The sequence below is a fragment of the Falco rusticolus genome, chromosome 18 (genome assembly GCF_015220075.1).
Source record: "Falco rusticolus isolate bFalRus1 chromosome 18, bFalRus1.pri, whole genome shotgun sequence".
Taxonomy (NCBI): domain Eukaryota; kingdom Metazoa; phylum Chordata; class Aves; order Falconiformes; family Falconidae; genus Falco; species Falco rusticolus.
In genome coordinates this window covers 2,551,562-2,575,911 of record NC_051204.1, presented here as the reverse complement: position 1 = coordinate 2,575,911, position 24,350 = coordinate 2,551,562, and the positions used below count along the sequence as shown (strand labels likewise).

Sequence of the window (24,350 nt, the reverse complement as noted above, 5' to 3'; positions counted from 1 at the left end):
GCTTTTAGTGTAAAACATCCTTTTATGTTTATATCTCTACAAAGGCTAGTCTGCAGCACAGAACATTACTCTGGAAAGAATAACCCTATTTATCAAAGTATTTACTAAACATTCACTCTCATTTTATGCTTTATTATGTAATTAAATGCAGATTTCGCCAAAGTTACTGATTAGTGGTATGTCATTATGGTGACACATGGAATTAATTAAAAAAAAAAAGTAGAAGTGCTTTCCAGTATTGTGAGGTTCACCTGAACAAAGAATAAGGTAAAAGAAAACATTTTCCTTCTTCTAAGCCAGAGTACAATCAGCAGCTTTTCCACCTGCAATAATCACTGCTGTGATTGTAAAAGTATAGGAAAACTTACCAAATTTGTCAAAATAGAGTGAGGAAGGCATGTGGAGGCTTTGTCAGCAGGCTGCTTGGATTGTTCTTAAATTTTCATTCCGTTTGTAAAAATGCATACGTGAATACAGTTTCTTCAGTCAAGCCACAGTTACACAAGCAATTGCCAAATCTGTTCTACTTTTTTACAGTTAGTTCTTTGGTGTAGATGGTTTAAGGATTTACTCTGTGTTTTTGCAGATACAATGGTAGCAGCGTCACTAATGGCATACAGGATCAAGCTGGTTTCTTCAAACAGAAGTTAATCATTACAAGAACAGCTAATAATACTTCAGTAGTCCTCTGCAATTATCAGGAGAAAAAAATAAATAAATTGCTGTTTCTTATACCTTTGGACTTTTATTGAAGCAACTTCTGCTTATGATTTTACAAGAGAGAAAAAGATAACAAAAAGAAACAACAAAAAGGAGGAAAAATCCCATGAAATGCAAAAACCTGCAAATGAGTTTTTAGTTCTGTGCAGTCCTAGGAGATTTAAACTTTCACTACTAGACTGTGATTGCATCGCTGAATGCAAATGTGATTCTGCAATACCATAAACTATTGCATGACAGGTGGAGGGTTTTCTTTTAAACACTGTATTTTGCACAGATTTTATGGATGCAGTCATTGCTTTTTTAGGAGGGAAGCATTGTGCAGGGAGATAAACCTCCATTAAAAACCATCTCCTTAGTGGGGTACCGTTTCTGTGGTTTATCAGCCATGCAGAAAAACTCTATTTTCTTAGAAAAATGGAGATCTTAAAATTTTGAAGCTAGATGCGTTGTCCTTTTAAAGACTGCTCTTTCTCCCAACAACTACCCTTTCAAGCAGAAAGTAAACAAATATTTCCAAGGACATGTCTTTTGTCTGCTCTTAATAAAATAATGAAGTGACAAATTGTAGTTTCTGAAGGAAACCTTGCCTAAAATCCAGGAGATAAAAAGTCTCTGAACCTCAGATGATTATTTTCAAACACTAGTATCAGGCTGAAAAAGATCAAAGTTCACAATCAGATAAATTTTCCTTTGCCTAGTAAGAGAAGAGATGAGAAGAGAAAATAATCGTTCTAGAGGCTATTTGGGTTTTTTTTCAGCAGCAGCTGAGTCCAGTTGAAATATTGCTATGGAATCCATGGAACTGGCCTCCATCATGCCCACTTTAGTTATGGATAATGTCTTTTCCTATGTGTGCCATCAAAATGTGTTCAGAAATGAAAATTATTTGGAAAATTTGTCAGGGTTATCCAGTTTGTGAACAGTCATCTGTAGGATTTTTTTTACATCTAGTCTGCCCGTGAAAGACTTGCAGTTTCTCACTGCTTGTGAAGTACGTTCATAGGCAGTTAACATAAAATAAGGAAAACATTCTATAAGATTATTTATTTTTTGACAAATGAAGGCTACCAACTGGAATTCTTAGGTACAAACCATCCTTACTAACACGTGAGGCATAAATCAATAACTTGTCTGCAGCAGATCAGGGAACAGAAATTATTCTGCTGACTGTCGGGAATAGTTTTTTTGTTGTTGGTTTTTTTTTTTTAACATGTCATGAAAGAGGTATTTCTAGGCATTGGGGCTCTTCTCAGGCTGAGTTTAGGCTCTTTCAATAGAATGGGACTCCTGTTTTGAAAGACCAGCACATTAGTAATGTAAACTCAAGCCCCGTGATAGACATCTCCTTTATCTCAAGATGCAACTCTGCATGTCACTACCAGCCTTGTATTTTGTCTGCAAATTCCATCTGCCCTGGCAGTAAGCAACACAGGAGTTTGTCCAGGAAGACCCTGGCTCCTACTTTCTACTAGGCATTATGAAAAGCAGCTAATGCCGTTGAAGGTGAGGATGTATCCACATGATTAACATGCGTGGCCTGGGAGGGGGATCAGAGGAAGGTGCTCCCATGATGGACGTACCCGGTATTTCTCCTGTGAACAAAAGGGCATCAGGTCACCCCATAACCGAGGATGGTGTCTGCAGGCAATGGTATAGGGCTTCTGCTAATTAACCTCCAACAAGTACCCTGAGGTACTGTTTACACAGCAGTACAGACAGAACTGCTGTTTTGGAATACAGCTGATGCCAAAACGGCACAGAGTAACTGCTCAGAGACGAATTTTGTCTTTAAGCAGCAAAGGTATTTATTTTGTGCAACATTGGGGAGCTAGCTGATTCGCACCGGACAAACTAGCTCTGAAAAGTCAGGTAATTTATACAGCTTCCGTGAGAGGTTGCAACATCTTTACATACATATTCATTTGATTTTGACACCTAATCGTTCTGTTCATGATAGGTGGGATCTAGGTGGAGTAAACCTTTCAACTTTCTTCGTTCAACGATTTCCTGACTCATGGTCTCCTTATCTCCTTCAGGTGCCCACCTTATCTTTTCTAATTATTCAGAGTACGTCCCTTTACTTTAACATCATCAGTGGTATTTCGTCAGTGGAACCTTCTCTAATTATTCCGAGTACATTCCTTTCTCAACACAGAGCATCACCCAGAGCACTGTACCAGACTCATGCTGACTAATCTTTTTAAAGACCTTGCTCTGTTTCACAGCTTCACTGCTGCACACAGCAGTAATGCTACCACCTGTAGTGGTAAACAGAAATTCATCATGAATGTGTTACTGTTTGGAAAGGCTTAGATGGGCCATGTTTATAGTACAGTGCAAGTAGCCAGTTCGCTGAACAGTGCACTTCCCTAGCAAGCTGAAGATTTATGTTAAAGGGAATTCAGGTGGTACATTTCAGCCCTGGCTGAGCACTTTGAAAAAACACAGCACTCCTGCTTCGTCTTCCCTTCTGTGTGAGACTGGGACTGTGCCAGCAGGTTTGGTGAGTGAGCGTGGGGAGTACAGACTGCAACTGGAGGAAGGCACCTCTCTGTTCTGGAGGCAAAATGCGGGAGCATTCTTCAAAAACCTGACAGACTCCAGAATGGGTGGGGAGCTATGCAGGATGTTAAGATACATGTTTCGATTTTGGTACATATGGCCTTTTATGAATGTAACCCATAATCTCTAGGTAAACGCCATCAGGGTGTCTGCAAGGAGGCTAGTTAAGCTGAGGTTTATGCCACTGGCAGAGACCAAATAAAACCCAAAATATTGCCCCCTCCCCATATATTTGTACTCTTGATTTTAGATGTAGTGTGCAAAAAATGAGGAAGACTTCAAGAATGGATGACAAGGAAGAGGAATGACATCACTAATGTCCAGTGTGTACTGATACAGCCAAGTGTATGCCTTAAGAATCATTAAACCATTAAGGCTGACGTGTTTAGTTGTGAATTATTCTGAAAATGATTGGTTGCGAGCGTTTGAGAGATTTGGGGGCTTTTTTTTTTTTTTTACTTTAAGGAGATAGGTGAGGACAAAGCGGTGGAAAACGTTGCACACTTAGAGAACAATAAAAGAAATGCAGATGTTTAAAAATCAGGCATATGCTGTGCAGCTAGCAGACTGAACTGGCTCCAGAACAGGCATGTAACTGTCACTGTAGTCCTTACTGCATACAGATGAGCCCTGCTGGCAGCCAACAAGGTGCTGCATCTGTTTGGTGCTGAGCTGAAACACTGATGTGAGCTGTGTATTTTTTCCACCTTACTGCACTGGGTAGCATAGATGCGCATGAAATAACATGACAAAAGCCATCAAGCATTTCTGAATTGGTGGTAAGGCTTGGCATCATCCACTTAACCTGCAAGGCAGGAGTGTGGGATTACCAAAACTGGGTATTTGTGTCCTGTACAGCTAGGTCATCACATTTCTCTTTGGTGAATGGTAGATAACGAACCTCCCTCCAAAAGACAATATGTGCTTTAAAAAATTAATGTTGAGTTAGAAAGATAGATGACTTGCCTGTTACTGTCTCATCCTCCTGAATATTAAGAAACTGCCCAACGAGCATATTGTTGGAGCACTAAAAAATTGGAAGGGTTTTATCCACATCTTGGATGATGCCTTCTCATGGACTCTGCTGCTGTAGTCCTTTTTTGCAAGAAATATCAGCAATATAGTACTCTTCTGGTAATGGCTACTTAGGGACAAGGAAATGTTTTGCTAAAGCTCGGTTGACCGCTGAAATTAATCTCAAATTGTTCAGCCCATCTGGTACTTGCTTTCTGTATTTGCAGTGAAAATTATGTACTTGATTTGAGAGGAAATTAGAGGGAAGAGAACCGTGTCCTCTTGAGTTCTGGAAAATACGGCTCCTGAAATACCACTGAGGAGCTACTGCAGTCACGCACAGACCCTCCTTGGAAAGTATTAATAAAGTAATGTCAAGACTGGTAGTGTGAACATGTGAAAAATACTTGCCTGTGCTTTAGCATTTGGTGAAAATACTGAAATTAAACTGAAGACAGACTAATCGTTTGTTCAGTGGCCAGTCTAGAACGGAAGCAAAATGCAATTACCGGTTATTACAAACTTACTTTCTGAAAGCTCTATAACTGTGGGCTAGAGTTTTGTAATGACAATGCTTTGCTGAAAATTAGGTGTTGAAATGACCGACCTGAATAAGACTGTTCTTATATATAAAATAATGATTCTTTTTGAGAAACAACATTAAAAACAGTAGGGGGGGAGAGGAGGAAAGTCAGTAGCATTGCCCCACTTTAAGTTTCTAATGCCGTTAGTGATTTAACACTGTTGATTTCAGGGCTTTTCTGTCTGTCAGAAGCACGAGAGGTGCATGGGAATCGCTTGAGCTTGTAGGGAACCCTCTTTCGGACGGAAAACTTATTTTCTTTCTAGTGCGGGCCGGGGTTAGCGTCCTCGCCTTGCTTTGCTCCAGGGCTGACCTAGCTCACCGTCTCCCTTCAAAGCCCCCGGCGGCCGGGCCCGGCAGCCCCCTGCGGTCTCCGGCAGCCGCAGCTCTGCCACCGGGGTGTCACGGTGCCACATCCTGAAGGGGTCACTCGCGCCGCCGGGGGTCTCCGGGCGCGGGGCGAGGCGCTGGCTGCGAACGGCTGGGAGCGGAGCGGCGCCGGGGAGGGAGCGCTCACCGCCCCGCTGCCCTCTGCGCCCGCCGGCCGCCCCGGCCCCCAGCCCTGCCTGGCCCCCTGCCCCCATGCCCCCGGCCCGGCCTGGCCCCCCGGCCCGGCCCCAGCCACCGACCCCGGCCCGGCCTGGCCTGACCCTGCCCGGCCCCAGTCCCTGCCCCCGGCCCGGCCTCCAGCTCCGAGCCCTGCCCGGCCCCCAGCTCCCGGCCCTGCCCGGCCCCCAGCTCCCGGCCTTGCCCGGCCCCAGCCCCCGCCCCCGCCCCCGCCCCGGCCCAGCCCGGCCCCGCCCCCCGCGCCTGTCCCCGCCCAGCTCCGCCCCGGCCCCGCCCCCGGTGCCGCTGCCCCGCCGGCCGCGCAGCCCCGCCGGCTCTCGCTCCGGTCGCCGCTGCCCTGGCCGCCCCCCCGCCGGACCCCGCTGCCCGGCGGCCGCTGCGCGCAGGGGGTTGCGGGCCCCGCCGCCCCTCCCGGCGGCCCCGGCGGCCGCAGCATGTCGGCCGTGCGCAGGAAGCTGGGGGACACGTACCAGGCGGTGGGCCCGGCCCGCGGCGGCACCCGCCCGGAGCGGCAGCGCTTCGTGGACAAGAATGGGCGCTGCAACGTGCAGCATGGCAACCTGGGCGGCGAGAGCAGCCGCTACCTCTCCGACCTCTTCACCACGCTGGTGGACCTCAAGTGGCGCTGGAACCTGCTCATCTTCCTGCTGACCTACACGGTGGCCTGGCTGGTGATGGCCTCCATGTGGTGGGGCATCGCCTACCTGCGGGGCGACCTGCACCGGCCGCACGACGCCGCTTATAGCCCTTGCGTGGCCAACGTGTACAACTTCCCCTCCGCCTTCCTCTTCTTCATAGAGACCGAGGCCACCATCGGCTACGGCCACCGCTACATTACCGAGCGCTGCCCGGAGGGCATCGTCCTCTTCCTCTTCCAGTCGCTGCTGGGCTCCATCGTGGACGCCTTCCTCATCGGCTGCATGTTCATCAAGATGTCCCAGCCCAAGAAGCGAGCCGAGACCCTCATGTTCAGCCGTGCCGCAGTCGTCTCCCAGCGGGATGGCAAGCTCTGCCTCATGTTCCGTGTCGGCAACCTCCGCAACAGCCACATGGTGTCTGCCCAGATCCGCTGCAAGCTGATCAAGGTGAGGGCTGGGGGGCGGTGGGTGATGCAGGTGCACTGCAGGGTGGCACCGGGCTGCCCCTCTGCAGCCCCTGCTGGGGGGCTCTGCCCCGCCGTGGGGGTGGCTGCCTTGTCCCTTGGCCTGTGGGCGAGAGGACGTGGCTGGGGTCGTATGAAGGGCTTCAGAAAAATTAGCAGTAGCTGTCCATAGTAGGAGCCACGAAAGACCCAAGCAGGCGTAGGGGAGAATGGCTCATTGGAGACCTCCCAGGGACGTGCCAGTGGATCGTGAGGCTGGCAGGAATGGTTTCATCGGGAAGGATGGATGAGTCGGGATACAGGAGAGTTGCAGGGAGGGATTCCAAAGCGTGCCTCTTAGCAAGTGACAGCTGGGAATAAGAAATTGATTTTGTGGTGACATTAAACCCATTTTGTGGTGACATAAAATTAGGACAAAGATCAACCGTGGCCTCCTCTTCCCCTTGTGGAGACCTGGGGAGCTTTACCTTGCGGTTCCTTGCCCCATGGTTCCAGGCAGTGGTCTTCTAGCATTCCAGAGGGATCGTGCAGGTGCTTTAGTGGAAAGGCCCTTTGATTGTCACCAGTATGTATTTATTAATCACTGGCAATGGTCACTGTGATTCAGAATGCAAGAAAACTGGAATTCAAAGGAGATCATAACCAAAAAAATCATCAGGAGACAGTAGAGTTTGGCAGGCACGGAAGTCCAGAAGATACATTGGGCAGGAGCAGAATGGAAGGAAAACCGTGCGGCATGCCAAGAGAAAGCGACATAGCAGCTCGTAGCAGCTCCATCTTGTCACAGGAGTGCACTTGATGGGGAGCATCAGAAGCTGGATCCCAGTGATTACCTTAATTTCAGAATATCATATCTGAACGTTGTAAATGTTCTATATTCTCTGTGGTAATCCTCTGCCTGGAGCAACTGTTTGGATGCTTTAATAATTTGCAGAAACAAGCATGATACAGCAGGGGATGGGACAGTGGTAAATGCAAAAGGCCGTTTTCCTTCTGTTCTGCGCAGACTGCTTGACTGAGCTGTTAATTTTTCTTGCCACAGAATACCATTTAAGATGGAGAATCTGCTAAGATTCAAAAAGAGGTTGGAGATATATATATGTGTATATATATATATATGGGAACAAGCTGTCAGGAGTTACAACAGAGCAGTTTTGGTAGGAATTGGAAAGCCAGCTAAACCATGATTTTTGTTGATCTCTTAACTATTAAAAAATAGCAGAAAGCCTCCTCTAAAGTATTCCAAGACGGAATGCAAGTCAAAGTGGCATAAAAGTGGCGTTAGGTGTTACAGTTGTGTTTTTACAGTGACCGTAGTTTGCTATAAATTTCTTTTGAAATAAGACACCAAACACGCAACCTGGAGCACTTAGTGCTGATAATCTCCTTGCTACACAATGCTCATGTGCACACGACTGGGACAGAAAACACAAGGACATCTGATGGACCTGCTTGACCGATTTGTCTTATGATAGCTGTTCCATAGACTAGACGATTAATCAGTGAGAAGCGTTTGATTGCTTTTTAATGATCATCGTGGCCGTGACTTGGGTTCAAGCTGCTTTGCAAATAGAAGCTACGGACACAGGAAAGTTTAGAAGGGAATGTTTGTGTCCTAGCTGCCCCCTCAGTCCTGATCACAAAGCACGGTGTTAATTCCCACGTCTTTCTGCAAATCCTCGTCTTTCTGCAAATCCTCCTGGGTTTGGTGAGGTGCCCCTTGAAGTGGACACAGCACTCCAGAAGTCACAGCGGCCGTTTCGGCAGCATGTGAATTTACGTCAGCTGCTTTGAAGTAGCTCGTGTCTCCTGGAAACTTGGGGTGAGTGGGCTGGAACTCCCTTTCTCTTTAGCGAGTTCTGCCTTTTTGTGATTTGTGCTCTTTCTGCTGTGCTTCATGCCCTGCTGTTGACAGCTGATCTTGCTACATTTCCCCTGCACCCCATTAGAGAGCTAGATTAATTTTTTTTTTCACTTGTATCACGGTAAAAGAATGTGAAGAAATATGCCTTATCACACTTTTGCCCTTGAGATAGAAGATGTATTTAGTAGTGAACATAATGTTTAGATCAGACCAATTGGAGTCCTGAGGATTTACCTTTGTAAAAACAAAATACCAAGCTGAGTGTGTCCGAATGGCATTTTCTGATGGTGTGATACGTGTCGTAGGACAGTTGGGACATTACAGTGGTGCCACCACACTGTGCTGGCTTTTTTTTTTGGTCCAGGAGGCTGCCCAGCAACATGGCATAGTGATGTTCTGGAAGAATCCCAGGCCCTTTTTAGACTGGGTTGTGGAGAGTTAGGAAAACAGTTACAAGACTGAGTTTCAGCAAAAAGCTTTTTCAGAAACCTGAGCCTCTAATTTACATTAAAGTGCTCTAGAAGCAGGCAAAAGCAAACAGCTGGGGCAAGAAACAGAAAGGAGCTGGCTGGAAGTAGCTGCTGAAAATGTGCGGTTCCAAGTTGTGGCCTTTTCAGTGTCACAGTGAACTGTTATTTTTCTGCCTGTTAATTTCTGGACCTCAGCAGTACCCCTGAGTGATCCCGTGACAGCAGCAGCAACCAGCATCCACCCTATGGCTATCAGTACTGATTTTTTAAAAATTAGTTACTATGGCTATCAGTACTGATTTTTCAAAAGATTAGTTATGATACCCTTTTTTATCTTCTCTTGATAGGACTGTACATGTCACTGATAATGTTGGTGTGTGAAGTGGTCTGTAAAGTGCTTCAGCTCATAGTGTAGGACATTTTGATTCAGAAAGCCGAGGAATGTAAGATCACCTTAACCTGTTTTCAATATATGCTAAGAAAAAGTTTAAAAAATACAATTGTGAAGTGTAGTAGCTGTAGAGCCAGTGCACTTTGGGTTATGGCCAGCAGGCACCTGAGCTGTACTAATTAACGGCTTTGAATAAGCTGAAAGCAAACAAAATTGTTAACAGAAAATTTGCAGATGGCAGATGACAGGTATTGCAAATAAGAAGACCCGTTATATTGTAATCTCGATAACTTGATAAGCAGGGCACGTGCAGAAAGTGGAAATACGTGTCTTAATATCTTAGAATCATCCAGATTGGAAGGGACCTTGGGGGGTCTCTAGTCCAACCTCCTGCTCAGCGTGTGGTGACCTGGGAGCTCAGCCCAGGTTGCTCTGGGCTTTTTTCCCAGTCTGGTTTGGAAACTTCTAAGGACGGAGACTGCACAGCCTTTTGGGGCAAGGTCTTCCACTAATTAACTGTCCTCGTGATGGAAAAGTTTTTCTTCAATCCAGTCTGAACTCCTGTCGTCTCCCTTGCTCCAGCTGTGCGCGGCTGTGAAGAGCCTGGCTCCATCTTCTTGATTACCTTCCTCTGAGGTTTGGGAATGTCCCCCTCTGTGTGTCCTCTTCTCTGGTCACTCAGGTTGTATTTACAGCTTGGGGCAGCTAGACACAAACCACGCAATCCTTGAATAGCAGTAAACAAAGTAACAAGTTCATATTATTTAGTGATGTAATCTATGTAATAAATGTTCTTGCAGGGTTCTAGTCTAAGGAGGGGCAGCAGCCACCTAGGTGAGATCAGGGCTTTTCCTCTCACTTCTTCAGAACTGAAAATACTGTAGTTTCTACATGGAAAATTAGCCACGTGCTAGTTTAGCATTTTCTAGATTCCTGAGTTTCCCTACAGTGTACTGCAATATTAAACTCAATGCTCATCTGTCTTTTGCATCCCACGTTTTCTACTCCAATGCTTAATTAGTCCACCTGAGTAGCAAAACACACGAGTTCTCTAAAGGAGTGAACTGAAAGAGCGTTAATAATAATAAACCCACATCATATACAGTTAAAGAAGGACGTGCATAAACAATGGGGTTTTGAAAAGACCAAGAGTGAATAAAGCACAGGAGCAAAGCCTCAAAGGGCAGAAAATGTCTGGTCAGACACAAAACCAGACGAAGTGGCGATGCAGTGGAAGTCTGCCTAGTAATGAGAAACAAAGCAAAGATCCAGTGGCAGAAAGTTAAAGATGGAAAAATCCAGACACAAAAAGAGTCTTTTTTTTCTTAGCTGTGAGGCAATTAACCTTCAAAGAAACTTCTGTAGACCTTTGGGCTCTCCATCTCTGGCCACATTTAAAATGAAAGCTGGGGCGTTTTGCAGTAATTGTGCCCTTGTTCAAGCATGTATTAATCTGCAGAATTTATTTGACTTTCTATTATGCAAGTGGTCAAAATAAAGAATCCCCAGTGTTCCTTCCACACTTACTGCTGACATTTTATAGTCCTCTGCCCTGTTTTGTGATCTTTTGAGTAAAGCTCTATATATGCAACCAGGTCGCTGCCTAGGAGTCTTAACGTATTAGGGCTATTAAGCTACCTTCGTTCAAGTTAGTTTGTTTTTATTTAACAAATAAGTTGCTTTTAATAATTCTCCATGCCCTGCATGAATTAGTCCTGTATGTAAGATACCAAATCCCTCAAACACAACCTTTTGCTTTCTCCCAGGTCTGTGACCTCTAATCATCCTCGCTGGGTTTGTTTACTATTGACTGGATTTGATCGAAGACTATTCCACAGAGAAGAATAGTTTGTAGGTGAAACAGTCCTTAAGCCATTCAGGCAGCAGTTTGTGCAGATATGCACAGCTTTGCCTAGGTAACTGTATTTGATAAAACTTGGGGAAAATTGGAGGTCTTGGTTCATACAGCTCGTATTGAGCTTGTTACCTTGGAGCAAAGATCGTACGTTGCCAACCAGTTTGTGCACCTGGTAGTAACCAGGTGGCAGTAGTGGTGTAGCCTACAACGTCATTCTGTACGTTCCCTCTGGAAAAGAGCAGGGATGGTTTTGCTTTTGTTCAATTACACCTTTGCAACAGACTGTCAAGACTGCTACAGAGCAGTGGGTTTGAGCGCTTGTATTTCACAGCGCTGGCTTTGACCTTGCAAAGCCCAAATAATTTGTGAGAGCGCTTTTACGAGCAATCAGCTGCTACTCTCCTTGTCCTCATCAGCAGGGGAGAACAGGCACATAGCACATCATGAAGTAATGCATTGTATTTTCAGAAGGAGCTGTACTGAGCTACCTAACTGGCGATGTAATCGCCAGTAAATACTGGGCGCTTCAAAATTCAGCATTTTTAAGATGCAGGTAAAGCAGAGGGACAGTCTGAAGGTATACTAGTTGCTTGGGGATTTTTTTTAAAGACAGAAATTTTCTTAAAAGAATACCAATCAGATCTAAGTCAATGGTAAAACTGCTTTGGCTTGCTCTCAGGACTAACGGATAGTTCCCAAATGATGGAACCGATGCCAATGCAACACGGTAAAACTATTTAGTAACTACAGAATAATCTTATCATTTATGGTCAGCTTCTTAAAAAGAGTTAAATGCTTTCTAACGAAGCAATAAGCGAAAATGATTTTAAATAGGCTCTGCAAAGCTTCTAATTTTAATGGGCAATTTTTGCCTGTTATTAATCATTAAATTCTACCTTTAAAGCAATCAGCTGAGGAGCTGCCTGGCCAACTGAGGTAATTTTTAGTTATATTTTGAATAGCAGAAAAAATTGGGCAGAGCACTACGGGGCAGGGGGAAGCGATCATGTGAGTATTTTTATTGGACCCGTAAAATGGCATGAATAAAAACAGGGCGCTTAGCTTAATAATGATCATAAGTTCATTATTAAGATCACGTGCAAATTGGCAGGGGGTGATAGCATTGTTAACGTCGGTTCAGATGTTTTTGTGGAAACGTCACTTATCAGATGTATTGTACAATTACTGTGAGCTTACCTTTGAGTTAGTACATCGCAGTGTCTGCCAAACAAAAATCAGTAACACATAAAAATAACAAAACATGAATTCAGGCAATGGATTAAAAAATTTTGCTCTCTTTCACGGGAACCGTTGTCGCAGGATGTTCATGGCGAGCATCCATTGTAAGACATGTAGTGTGGTGCCTGAAGTTTTTGTCGAAAAAAAAAATTTGAGAATATATATCGTAGCAAAGTTTGTAGATGATAATGAGATCTAGTGGCATGATAAGTCAAACTTGGTCATACATAATATATATATATGTAGTCATAAATACTATAGCCTTATAGTATTTAGCATTACTTATATCTCCATCATGAAGACCCCAGACCTAATATATAGATGATAATATCATGAAAGAGGCAGGTTTAAACTTCTTTGCATTGATTTCATGTTTTGCCTCACACGGTGATTACTTTTCATCTTTTCATCTTTAGTCCCGACAGACACCGGAGGGAGAATTTCTGCCGCTAGACCAGTGTGAACTGGATGTTGGATTTGGAACTGGAGCTGACCAGCTGTTTTTAGTTTCCCCATTAACGATCTGTCATGAAATTAACTCAAAGAGCCCCTTTTTTTGTCTCTCACAAAGATCACTGAGAAGCGAGCAATTTGAAATAGTTGTCATCCTTGAAGGAATCGTTGAGACTACTGGTAAGACTTAGAATAATATCCATACTCTTTAATTTTTAGTCTTTTGTTTTCAGTGCTGATGTTTTTAGCGAGGCAGCTGTTAATCTTTTTGGGATGGTAATCCTGGATGCTCCAGAATATCCCACCATATGCTACAGAGCTTCAGTGGCTTTACCAGCTGGTAGGAGACCTCCCTTCGCCGTAGGGCTCTTCGTTACCGATGCCCAATGTGGCCAACGCATCCAAGAAGAGATGCACACTATGAGTATGGCATGCAGAGGAGTACAGCACCCTGTTTTAAGGACCACCACCCTGAAAGAACATCGAACTTTTCAGCCCAGCTCGCATTAAATTGAAGGCAAAAATAACACATGAAGTTATTTCACAGTACAAATACAGACCACATAGTCACAAAGATTGTCGGAACATGTGGTTATCGACAAATAAGAGCAGGGCTTTGGGGTTTTTTTCATCTTTTTTTTTTTTTCTTTTTTTAAATCTTGATACGGCGTTGTCCCTATGACAGCTGACACTGTGGTCTTGTCATTTGGGGAGTTAATTCTATGAATCCTGCGGCGATGCGCTGCGGTTACATTAGCAGCTCTGTGTCGAGGAGCCATGCGTACTGTTGAAGTCCAAATCATTCAGTAGGTTCATCAATATCCCGATCTTCCTCTCCTTTCTTTTGAGGATTTGTTGAACTTTGATTAATCAAAAGGCATTTTCAACCTTCTTTCACCAAGATTACCTGGCGCTTCATTCCTGCCTTGGAAACGGGGATGTCCTTCTGGCACAGCCACGTGCAGTCAGCTCCTGCCGGACAGGAGATGGGGCTGACTGATTTCTATCCACCTGCTGGACTGAGCCCTAAACAAATACATGATCCACCGGGGCAGAACACCCTTTCAGGTCGAGTGGGGCAGCTTTTAGATCCCCACAGAAGCCTCTTCTCATCCTGCAACGGAACGATGTATCTTAGATAAGCACGCGTTCATAACCGCACTTCATGCAATTACCTCACCCGGTATCACAAGGGAAACATTTGACATTTGTCTGAGAATTAATGTAGCAGTAACCAGCGAGCAAACCACAGTTTGGGCTTTCTGAGTGCTGATTCTGCCTCTGAAGGGTACCGTGATGGGAGGTCTTAAAGTTCTGCTCACCTGGGATATTTGCATTAATTATCAGCAGCACTGTTGTGCCGAGATTGTGAGACGTTTGTTGGCTTGGTTGAAACACATTTGAGCTGTCGGTTCACCCGTGTTAATACTGCCCATGGGGTACGTTTGCACAAAGTGGAACAAATTCTTCTACAAGCTTTATAGCGGTACCTATGTCTTGGCACGAAAGGCAGCTGCAGTGTCTCTGCATGACTGTTATCTTTGACACGTTGTTTGGAGAAAAGGCAGCCTGACCTGTAGAAGGAATGGAGGATAAAATTTTGCATTTAGCTTTGGCTCCCCCCACGCCCAGCGTTGGCCAGAGAATGCTGTAAGCCTCTGCCCAGCAGTGGTTCTTTCTCTTCCAAGAAACAGTATTACGTCCAATCTGTAACATCGTTGTTGCTAGCAACATAATACTGTCTTAATTTTATGTTTTGCTAGCGAGATAATACTGTCTTAATTTTATGTTTTGCTAGCGAGATGATACTGTCTTAATTTTATGTTTTGCTAGCGAGATGATACTGTCTTAATTTTATGTTTTACTTCTATCAAAAGCTGTTTGCTTGGTGTGTCTCTGCAATACTTAATCCAAGATTTGCATAAAAATCTGGTCAGTCAATTAGAGTCAACACTCCCCGGACTGTTGGGAGATTGACTAGGGACAATCGCACTGTTTTGTAATCTATAAATTTTTTAGCTTACAGGCTACAGTTGATTTTTATCGGTCAGCCTTACCTTGGTATTTTTTGTTCCATGTGCTGGTCTGCGTGCTCACATTCGAATTTCATGCTCTTGTCTCTTGTTTCCATAGGAATGACGTGTCAAGCCAGGACCTCATATACAGAAGATGAAGTTCTTTGGGGTCACAGATTCCTGCCGGTCATGTCCCTAGAAGATGGGTTTTTCCATGTTGATTATTCTCAGTTTCATGCCACGTTTGAAGTCCCCACTCCTCCTTACAGTGTTAAAGAGCAAGAAGAAAACCTGTCCCTATCATCTCCTTGGAATAGTCCTGCCGATAATAACCAGACCAGGAGAGAGCAGGTTTGTTCACTTGAGTGTATTGATATCGCAGGAGAGATAAACAAGCTCCCACTTAAACTTCAGAAGATTAGCTCAAGGAAGGAAGACCTTCCAAGAAGAGCCCTGAGAATGAGTTCCAGTAACACAGAGAAGACTTGCAGTACTGGAGATCTCTTGAAAATTCAAGAAATAAGTTCCATGTCTGATGGTGAAGACAGTGATGACAGGATACAGCTGAAAGCCTTAAAATTAAATGTTGAGGCTTTGACTCAGTCGACCGGCGATCTCCAGGTACAGAAGAGCCCTCCCAGTATGTGTGCTCTGGAGATGAAACTGGAAGATAATTTTCCTGCCAAACTTCGAAAAATGAACTCTGATCGCCTCTCCTAAGAGCAGAAGCAATGGGAGTTGTTGCTGATAAACTGCATTCGAGACTGCTGACCTGAAAGAGTTGTTGTACGGTAAAGTCATCGTTTGGTTTTGCTGCTTTCAGGAAGAACAATCCTTTTTGTATGATTGTTCTGTACAGATCCAACTTAGGTAGCGTAGTAGGACTTTGAGGGGCAGTGAGGTTAGACTGTCGTGCCAAAGAGATCGCTGCCCTCACGGTGTTTGTCGGCATGCTTGTTGCAAATCTACATTGTCTTCCATACATGCAGATGCTTTTTCACGAAGCAAGGACCAGATCCTTAGTTGCAGAGTGCAATGGTCAGAGGTCAAGCCAGAAGGGCGTAAAAGCCAGCTGAAACACAATTTTGTGCAGCTCAGACCTTGGGAGTGTTGCTGATGTGTAGAACAGCAGGACACAGGAGGAATCTGTGACGCTGCTTGGTCATCGTCCCGTTCTCCCTCAGGGACCCTGCTGGGAGGTGGCCATCCTGTGCAGCCTGGTGGCACGCATCCTTCTGTCCCCGTGAGCGTGGCATGCCAGCTCCGTGTCCCCAGAACCTCGTCTGTTGTCCTTCAGGTAAAGGAAGCAGTTTGCCGTAGCCGTTTGTGTCGCTTGACTCACGCAAGCTCTCATAAACATCAGCATCATTTGTCCCGTCAAAAGTCAGACCCCAGCATTCGATCAGGTGGATAACGTGGAATTTTAATGACTCATTGTGAAGGGGGCCCGAGTCAGTAGCTCAACTTCATGGGATGTCTCATACTCAACTTTATGAAATTTTAGTTTGGAGACTCCTTGTCAGTAAATTAAAGGAAGTGCTAGATAATGCTCGGTCATTACAGGAGTGGATAATAGTACGTACAAATTTCAAGAGTTTTACTAAGGAATAATAGTGTCTTTGATGCTGCTCATTTTTTATTTTTTTTTTTGTTTCACTTGCGTTCTCCAGTTATGTATGATTCTCAACAATTTTGTAGATTTGACATTTATAATATGAAATTCATTGCAGAGCAGAACTCCGTTTCGATACCAAAAATCGGAGTCGCTGAGCCCCCTTGCTTTTTAGCACTCCCTGGTAAGGCAGGAGGCTAGGTGCGGCTGGGCCAGGATTCCGAGATAAAGCTCATTAACGACAGAGTCATTATTAAGCAGATATTCTTTATTTGCAGCTCTGGGTGCATAGGGGATCGCTCCTCCTAGCATGCACACCCCAGCTCTGGTTCTCACTATTTTTATGCTACTATCTAATACAGATCCCTAATATTTCCCAGGAAGCTAATACATATTCAAACTATTTCCCTGAAATGTTTTACATATTTTCCCACCTCTTTGTGCGTTGTGCTGCCACCTTGAGGGTCTTCTCGGAGGGTTCTTTGATGAAGGCTCGAAGTCTTTGTCCGCATAAACTTTCGATCTGGGGGCTCTTGCACACACACAGTTCATTTCTACAGATTAAAAAAAAAATATATATTCTCTTGTAGTCCTGGAACACACCATCCTGTTCTCTAGGTACAGAAACGTTTCTCTTCCTTTGCAGTGCTTCTCACCGTTGTCCGAGGTTATTTATGACGTACCCTTACGGTTGTGCATCCCCTAGTCTAAACTCCCAGACGACAATTATGTAGCAATTAGTTATTTCCCTGCATTCTACGTGTGTTAGCACATTGTACAAGGGTTGATGAACCCTTGCCAGCTCACCAAAGTCGACCAGTCTCTTATTCTTTTAACCCTGACGTATCAGTTTTAACATAAATGCATTAAGATACTGAAAGAAAAGGCGGCACAGGTCTGTACATGTTAAATGTGCAGCTGAGAGAGAATGCTTTCACATTTTTTGAGCATAATGGAGCATTCTCTCAAAGTGCTTCTGCTAATAATGATTTATTTTCAGTTGTTTGAATGAATACTTCAGAAGATCATCCCTGGAATATGGCAACCTTCTCTGTAGAAATGACCAAAAAGATGTCAGTGGAAATTTGCACAGAGGTGTTAGTGTTTTAATATTTGGTATCTCTTTAAAATGTCATACAGCTTTTTCTAAGTGACTGGCCTTGAATAAGAGGGGCAAATGCTTTTGTGGTTTTAAAAGAAATCTTGCGTAACTGAAACTGCTGTTTGCCTTACTGATCATGAGGAAATGGCGAGAACTAGACTTGGACTTTCTTAGATTTCCTGGGGTTCTACACTTCAGAGCAATCGCATCACTATTCGGCTATTCTGCTTTCCATCTCAATCTGTGGAAGAGGTCTTTTTTTTTCTTTTTTTTCTTTTTTTTTTTTTTCTGTTTGGTGGTGAGGAACCATAATCAGACCTGGCTGTTTCACAAAATGTGATGCTCAGTAGCTCAGTAGACAGGGTGCTTATCACTAGCAGAGCACTCCACAACAGAAGGATCAAATTCTGCTCATTACATGGACAGAATTGTCAAATTTCCAAGGGGTTGCTGTGGCCATATCGATTGGAAGTGCGTGCCTCGATGACTAAAGTGGAGCAGTGAAGTGATCTATCCAAGCCAGAGAGAGCTTGGCTTGCAGGAATTGCCTTTTCTTGTGTTTGATCTCCTGCCTGCAGTGTGAAACTGGAAAATAGTACTTTACAGAAGGGTGGGATGTGCTCCTTGTTGTTGTTTTCAACATGAATTTCAACATTATATATGTGCTGAAATCTGTGTTTTCATTTATTAAATGTATCGGTATGGGATATTTAGTGACAGTGTCAATGGATGATGACTCTCCCCACTCTTCAGAACAGCCAAAATTAGTATAAAATAAAATTACGTCCACCTTGGGTCTCAAGCATTCTGGCAAGTCACTCAGCTCAGAGTGCATTTGTAACAGACACAGAAACAATGAGCGAAAGGATCCTGTATCTGCTTCTCAAGATAGTCACGTGAAAGGCTGTTCCACATGTGTTACGCACCTGTCAGACATGTAATGCAGCAGAATTCTCTGCTGTGCATTCTGCAGGATGCAGTTTTCAGGTATTTTCAGTTTTCCCGGTTCTGGGCCGCGCCTGTAGCTGCAGAATAGATTTAGTCGTGGCTTCCCGAGACTGTGCTGGAGACCAGGCTCAGCACTAAGCAGAATCTTCACTGTCTTAAATGTATTCTGTCAGAGCTTGCAAGCTGCGTGGTGGTTTTCTGTGATGCCTGCTGCGACAAAAATAATTGCTGAAGCACTCCTGGGAACCCTAAGGTGATTCTTCCTACTGTGTAAAGCAGCCAGATGTCTTCCTGAGACCGAGGGCTCCAGCGTGCATCTCTCGTAGCAGTATTACTGGTACCCCTCGAGGAGTCTGTTTGGGCTGGAAGAGGGTAAGGATGAAGGAGAAGGAAAGCAAAATGACACACCAGGGTCCCCAGAGATACAGGAGAGCGAGGAGGAAGAACGGAGCCAGCTTTATGTGGCCCCAGAACACCCAGCCTCATGTGGCCGAGGGGTCACTGGTGCCACCACCAGGATGCGCGACTGGAAACCAGGTGGGAGTGAAGTGTCCCCCAGTTTCAGGATTGCACAGGAGGGCTGGAGCAGGAGCTGGGAGCGGTGAGGTGCCCTCATTTTCTCAGTGGCCAGCCCAGCTCTGAGCCCGCTCTGCAGTCACAAAGACAAGGGTGCAGCCAGGGGCTCCGAGGGGATGCGCGGTGCCATGCTGGCACAGCACGCATCAGGGGACCCCTGCCCACAGCGGCGGCTGGCTGCCACGTGCAGGCACGGTTCAGCCGCCTGATGCTTGGTGCCGGGCCATGCAGGCGGTCAAGATCACGACAAAACCTTTCCCTTGTGCCCTGAGGTCTGGTTTGGCACTGCACAGCCGTAACGCACCGTGCGGGGAGCCGGGAGTGTGAAATGTGCTTTCACGCTGCTACGCCAAGCGTGCGGCAGAAGCACAGACGGCTGCGGTCAGGGTTTTTCCACTCGAATACCAGAAATAAATTCCAACCCCAAAGGAAAAAGCTCAGAGGAGGCTGGCGGCCACTTGCTGTGTCAAGAGCAACGGCAGGAGTTGACCCCGGCCAGACGGATGAACGCCAGTCCAGTAGCAACTGTTCAGGTTTGGCAGAAAGGGGAAGTATAATGGCACCAAGCCCTGCGGAAGGCTCAGTCCCAAGTGGTGTTTACGCATGATAATTAATAAATCACCCTATGGGGTGATGGTGGGGGGGTGCCTTGTGGGGCCAATGGCAGGGGGCACCCTGCGGGGTGATGGTGGGGGTCACCCCGCGGGGTGATGGGGGCTCCCGGCCCGGCTTGCTGCCGTGGGTGCAGGGCTCCCGCTGTGGCCCAGGCGTGGCGTGGTGGCGCGGCTGCTGCTGCAGAGCGGGCGAGCGGGGCTGGTGCGGGTGTCCCCGCCACCGGGAACGTCGCAGGAACGTGGCAGCGGGGCCGGGCAGGGGAAGGGGGCAGGGGCAGGGCAGGGCCGGGGTCTTGCTACTGTGGGGCCCGGCTGGAGCCGCAGCAGGGCCGAGGCTCCGGGGCACGGGTGGCTCGGCCGGAGGAGGCGGGGGGGCCGCGGCAGGGCCCCGGGCAGGCCCCGAGCGGGGACACGCGGGGCCGGCGGTGGGGGGATGGGCTGGGGGCGCTCCGCGGCCGCGCCAAGGCACGTGCGGGCGGCAGGGGGCGGCCCCGGGGGTGCCGGTACCGGGATGTGCCGCCTTCCGATACCGGGACCCCGGCGACCACACCGCCCGCGGAGCACCCAGGCCGCCCCACCAGGCCCGGCAGTTCCCCGCGGCATGCCGGGAGCTGGCCGCTTCCGGCACCGCCCTTCCGGCACCGCCCTTCCGGTCCGCCCTGTTGTCAGCGCAGCGTGCGGGGGGGGCCCTCCGCTCGTGGGTGGCCCGGGGGCGACCGAGGCGTCGACACGAGGCAGCGAAGCGGGCACTTGGCCGCAGCGCCGGCGGCTGGTGGGGTCTCACCGGTGCCGAGGTCACCGTCACACGCAGAATCGCTCGGGCGGTGCAGGCCCGGTGCCAGGGGCTGGTTACATGTAATCATACTGACAGAAAGCTTAGAAATCACTGGACTAATAAGATACAGAAAACCCAGAATAATTAAAATTCTCTTTGCATGTACAAAGAGGAGCTTCACAGGTGACTTTGCAAGTTAGGCCCGGTCCTGGGGCCCGCTGTACTGGTAAGGTGGGGCTGGGATGCTCCTGTGCTGATAAGACGACACCGGTATGTGAACGTCTGTGCCCTGAGCCAGGAAAACTGGGTCTGTCCTGGGTTTTGGTTGGGAAGGAACTGGGGACACGACTGAGTCTGCACGAAGAGGGCAGGTGACAAGAGGGAGACTCCTAAGCCTTCATCCTCGGCGACTCCCATGATCCGCACCAGGAGAGAGTGTGCAAGCGCAAATGGGAAGAAACTTCTGTTAATGACTTCTTGGTAGACTAATTACCCTAACCCAACCTATTCTCGGGCATCGATGGAATATGTATGAATGTAAACTTTAAATCGCACGTGCACAAAGAAGTGGGGCAGCCGGTGCTTTTGGAATTATCCACCCTGATGCCCGCCGGTGAATGAAACGCACTGCTTTATAACCTACCCTGAGTTTAAAAGCTTAATTTTGCACGTCAATACTATCTGCTGAGTCATCCTTCTGGTTACTACTACGCTTGTGCAGAGGAAGGGTCGTCACTTGGGCAAGGGTCTCCTTGACCTGGGGCTGTTCTTCAGTGTTATAATGAAGGTAGTTCACATATAAAATAAAGGTGTTTTTTATTGCAGTGCCGGGTGCGCGGGGGCTCACTCCGCCCATCCCGCACACCTAGTTCTATCACAATACATATTTATACAATCCAGTTGGTTAGTTCCGCCCAAAGTCTCCACCTCCCAACTAATTATCAGTGAGTTGCTTTCTCGCCTCAGTTTAAAGGTACAGTTCAATTTAAATCCACTACGCACGCTCCCCGAGCGGGGGCTCCATCCTCTTTGGGGGGGGTGGGGTGGGGGGCATTGAGCATCCTTAAAAATAAGTTTAATTGCCAAGTTGGACAGCTGGGTATCTGCCTTGCCAAGTTGTCCCATAGTTCATCCTATGCACAGTAGAACCAGGTGCTCTGGTTACATCCAGAGATAAAAGACCAAAGTTAACATGGTCCAGAGAACAGGTGATGCCTCAAGTGTTAAAACTAACCATGTTGCAAGCAGCCGACACATACAAGACTTAGGCCTTGCAGCCTGGTTGGCTGAGGATTTGCCAAAGTCAGTAGTTGTTATAGCACCATCCAAACCAGCCGGCTGCAGCAAGGCTCTCCCCATCCCATCCCAGGGAACTTCCATAAGCAGTTCCCACACCTTGCCCCGGCACAGCCACCAGCCCCCCACGAGGTTTCACAAGATCTACTGTCCGGGCTGTTCCTCCACCCTCTCCAGGCCAGCCCACCTGCTTCTTGACCCTGCTGCAGCCCTCTCCTTGTCTCTCCTCCATCCAGGGAAGCTCTCTCCCTCCTGCCACTGCTTCTTCCAGGTCTCCTCACCCAGTGCCACTGCTTCTTCCAGGTCTCCTCACCCAGTGCCACTGCTTCTTCCAGGTCTCCTCACCCAGTGCCCCTCCTCACCCAGTGCTCCCCTTCCATCCCCCTTAGAGCTATTTATCTACTTAGCAGGAACCAGCCACAGCTGCACATCAGCCACATCAGCCACCCCCCACCCCAAGCCAGCCCACAGCTGCACATTATCAGTGTTAATTAACCTGCCCTCATTCCTCTACAATTCCTCTACAAGCAGTTACATAGTCGATGTATAACTGACTTGCAGAATCAGCCCCCACGATCTACAAGATTGTAAAGGAGGCACGGTTATCCAGCGCTGGGCAGCATGGGGGTAGTGCCACCAAAGTCACGCAGCCCCGAGTTATACAACTAAACGTTACATCTACATCAGGTTTCCCAATACGCCTATACATATGCATGATCTATCCCCACTTAGTATTAAAATTAGTTCCAAGAAGTTATTTCCATAAATTCCTCCCAACTGGCTCGCGTGGTGCAAATTCCTCCCAACTGCACTTGCCGGGTGCCTCCTGGAGGTGGTCGCAGGGGTCTTGGGGGATGAAGGCCGATGACTCTTCTTCGTCCCCGCTAGTAACCCTTTGTCTTTGCGCAGACTCAGTTGTTCCTCCGTCCTTATCCAACCAGTAGGGTTGGTTTTAGCGGGTGCTGTAGGCACATCCCTGGTTCTTAGGAGCTGTCCTTCGGGAGGGACTGCAAGACTCTTTTTGAGTTTTTTGCTTCAGCTATTAGTTAATTGCTTCAGCTAATTCACACAACAATTCGAAAAACACTAAACACTCTCTAGCATTCTGATTCTTTGGGCTAAGCAATATCATATCTACTAAAATTCCCATAACCCCTTCTCTCATAACCTTGTTAGAGGACGGAAGGGATAGACGCAAGAAAGATAATGACGATTTTTCAAGGCTGCTTGACAAGGAGGAACCAGAACAAGCAACACAAAGGAAAAAAAAAAGTAACAGATGGACACACCGGCTAACAAGCCTCAAGGATACCAGGGCAAAGTAATTGTGGTAGTGGGAGATTCGTGACCCCCTACTCAAATGCCCCCCCCCCCCCCCCCCAAAGAGGATGGAGCCCCCCCCGCTCGGGGAGCGTGCGTAGTGGATTTAAATTGAACTGTACCTTTAAACTGAGGCGAGAAAGCAACTCACTGATAATTAGTTGGGAGGTGGAGACTTTGGGCAGAACTAACCAACTGGATTGTATAAATATGTATTGTGATAGAACTAGGTGTGCGGGATGGACGGAGTGAGCCCCCGCGCACACGCCACTGCAATAAAAAACGCCTTTATATTAAACAACCCAATCTCCGAGTCTTAGAAAGTTTCTTTTATGCGTCATTTTCGGTATCACAGGGACTTTAAATATCTCAGCTTATGTGACAAGCAACACAGCAACCAATCATTGGTTAACAGGTACTAACGCAATACTAACAGAGAGACGAAGTTCTTAAAAACCAAGATATTCCCACAGCGAATTGTTTCGTGAGCAAACACCAAATATAATATAAAGATTCAGTCAAAGCTCCAGATACTGTGCGACAGTGCTGGCTGGGTTTGATGTGCTCCAGGGCACACCGAGCTGTTTGCCAGCAGGGAAGTCTGCAGGAGGCTGTGAGCTGCAGCTCCCCTGCCCGTCACTGCGTGTCTGTGCCACCCTGCTCTTGTGTCACCCACGTGCCAGCCCCTGGAAGGCATCGTGGGACATGGGTTTCCCCCATTTCTCCCCCAGTGTGGGGCAGGGAGCGTTTTCCAGTTCTGGAAGGGAATGAAGAGGGCTGTCCCCAGGGTGCCAGGGAGGGTAGGGGGGTTGGGGGGATCTCGGTGGCAGCGGCTGGGAGGGGTGGCAGTACCCGGGGGGGATGGCACAGAACTGTCCAGCTACGGCAGCAGAAAGTCCCCAGGGAAATCTGAACAGCGCTGCAGTTGTATAAGGACCCCCAGAATGGCTGAAGATGCCGAGGAACAGCCCCACAGCAGCCACAGCCCCCCCCCCCCCCCCCCACTGCCCCCCGTGCCCAGCCACGCTTTGCCTCCCCACAGCCCCCCCCACGCAGGGACCCTCAAACCTCCAAAACCACCCAGACAGGAGCACAGCCCCCCTGCGCCGGGGCACCGAGAGCTGTGCAGGGAGCGGGGGGGGCACGACGACGACCCTGTGGCAGCCAGGGCCATGCAGGTGCCTTGCCCCCATCAGGCTCCGAGCACATGGACCATGAAGACCCGGAGCTTCCAGCTCCGCAGCAGTTGGGAACACTGAGGAAGGG

The 24,350-nt window shown here is 47.3% G+C and overlaps 2 protein-coding genes across 5 annotated transcripts in view; one reads left to right on the top strand and one right to left on the bottom strand.

Annotated features, from left to right (window-relative positions):
* MPP3 (membrane palmitoylated protein 3) overlaps positions 1–2,679 on the bottom strand; it is a 28,670-nt gene extending 25,991 nt beyond the window's left edge. For 2 of the 4 annotated variants that reach the window (XM_037411099.1, XM_037411097.1), the window contains exon 1: positions 369–2,679. In XM_037411099.1, the coding sequence (XP_037266996.1) occupies positions 369–399 (31 nt within the window). In that variant the 5' untranslated portion in view covers positions 400–2,679. The remainder of the gene's footprint in view (positions 1–368) is intronic. The other 2 variants (XM_037411088.1, XM_037411089.1) reach the window with 1 other exon arrangement.
* A 3,071-nt stretch (positions 2,680–5,750) lies between these two features.
* LOC119158770 (G protein-activated inward rectifier potassium channel 1-like) lies at positions 5,751–18,268 on the top strand. Its single transcript, XM_037411087.1, has 3 exons — positions 5,751–6,534; positions 12,790–13,006; positions 14,960–18,268. Exons 1-3 carry the CDS (start codon positions 5,884–5,886, stop codon positions 15,559–15,561), a joined length of 1,470 nt encoding a protein of 489 aa, XP_037266984.1. The 5' UTR covers positions 5,751–5,883; the 3' UTR covers positions 15,562–18,268.
* The last annotated feature ends 6,082 nt before the right edge of the window (positions 18,269–24,350 follow it).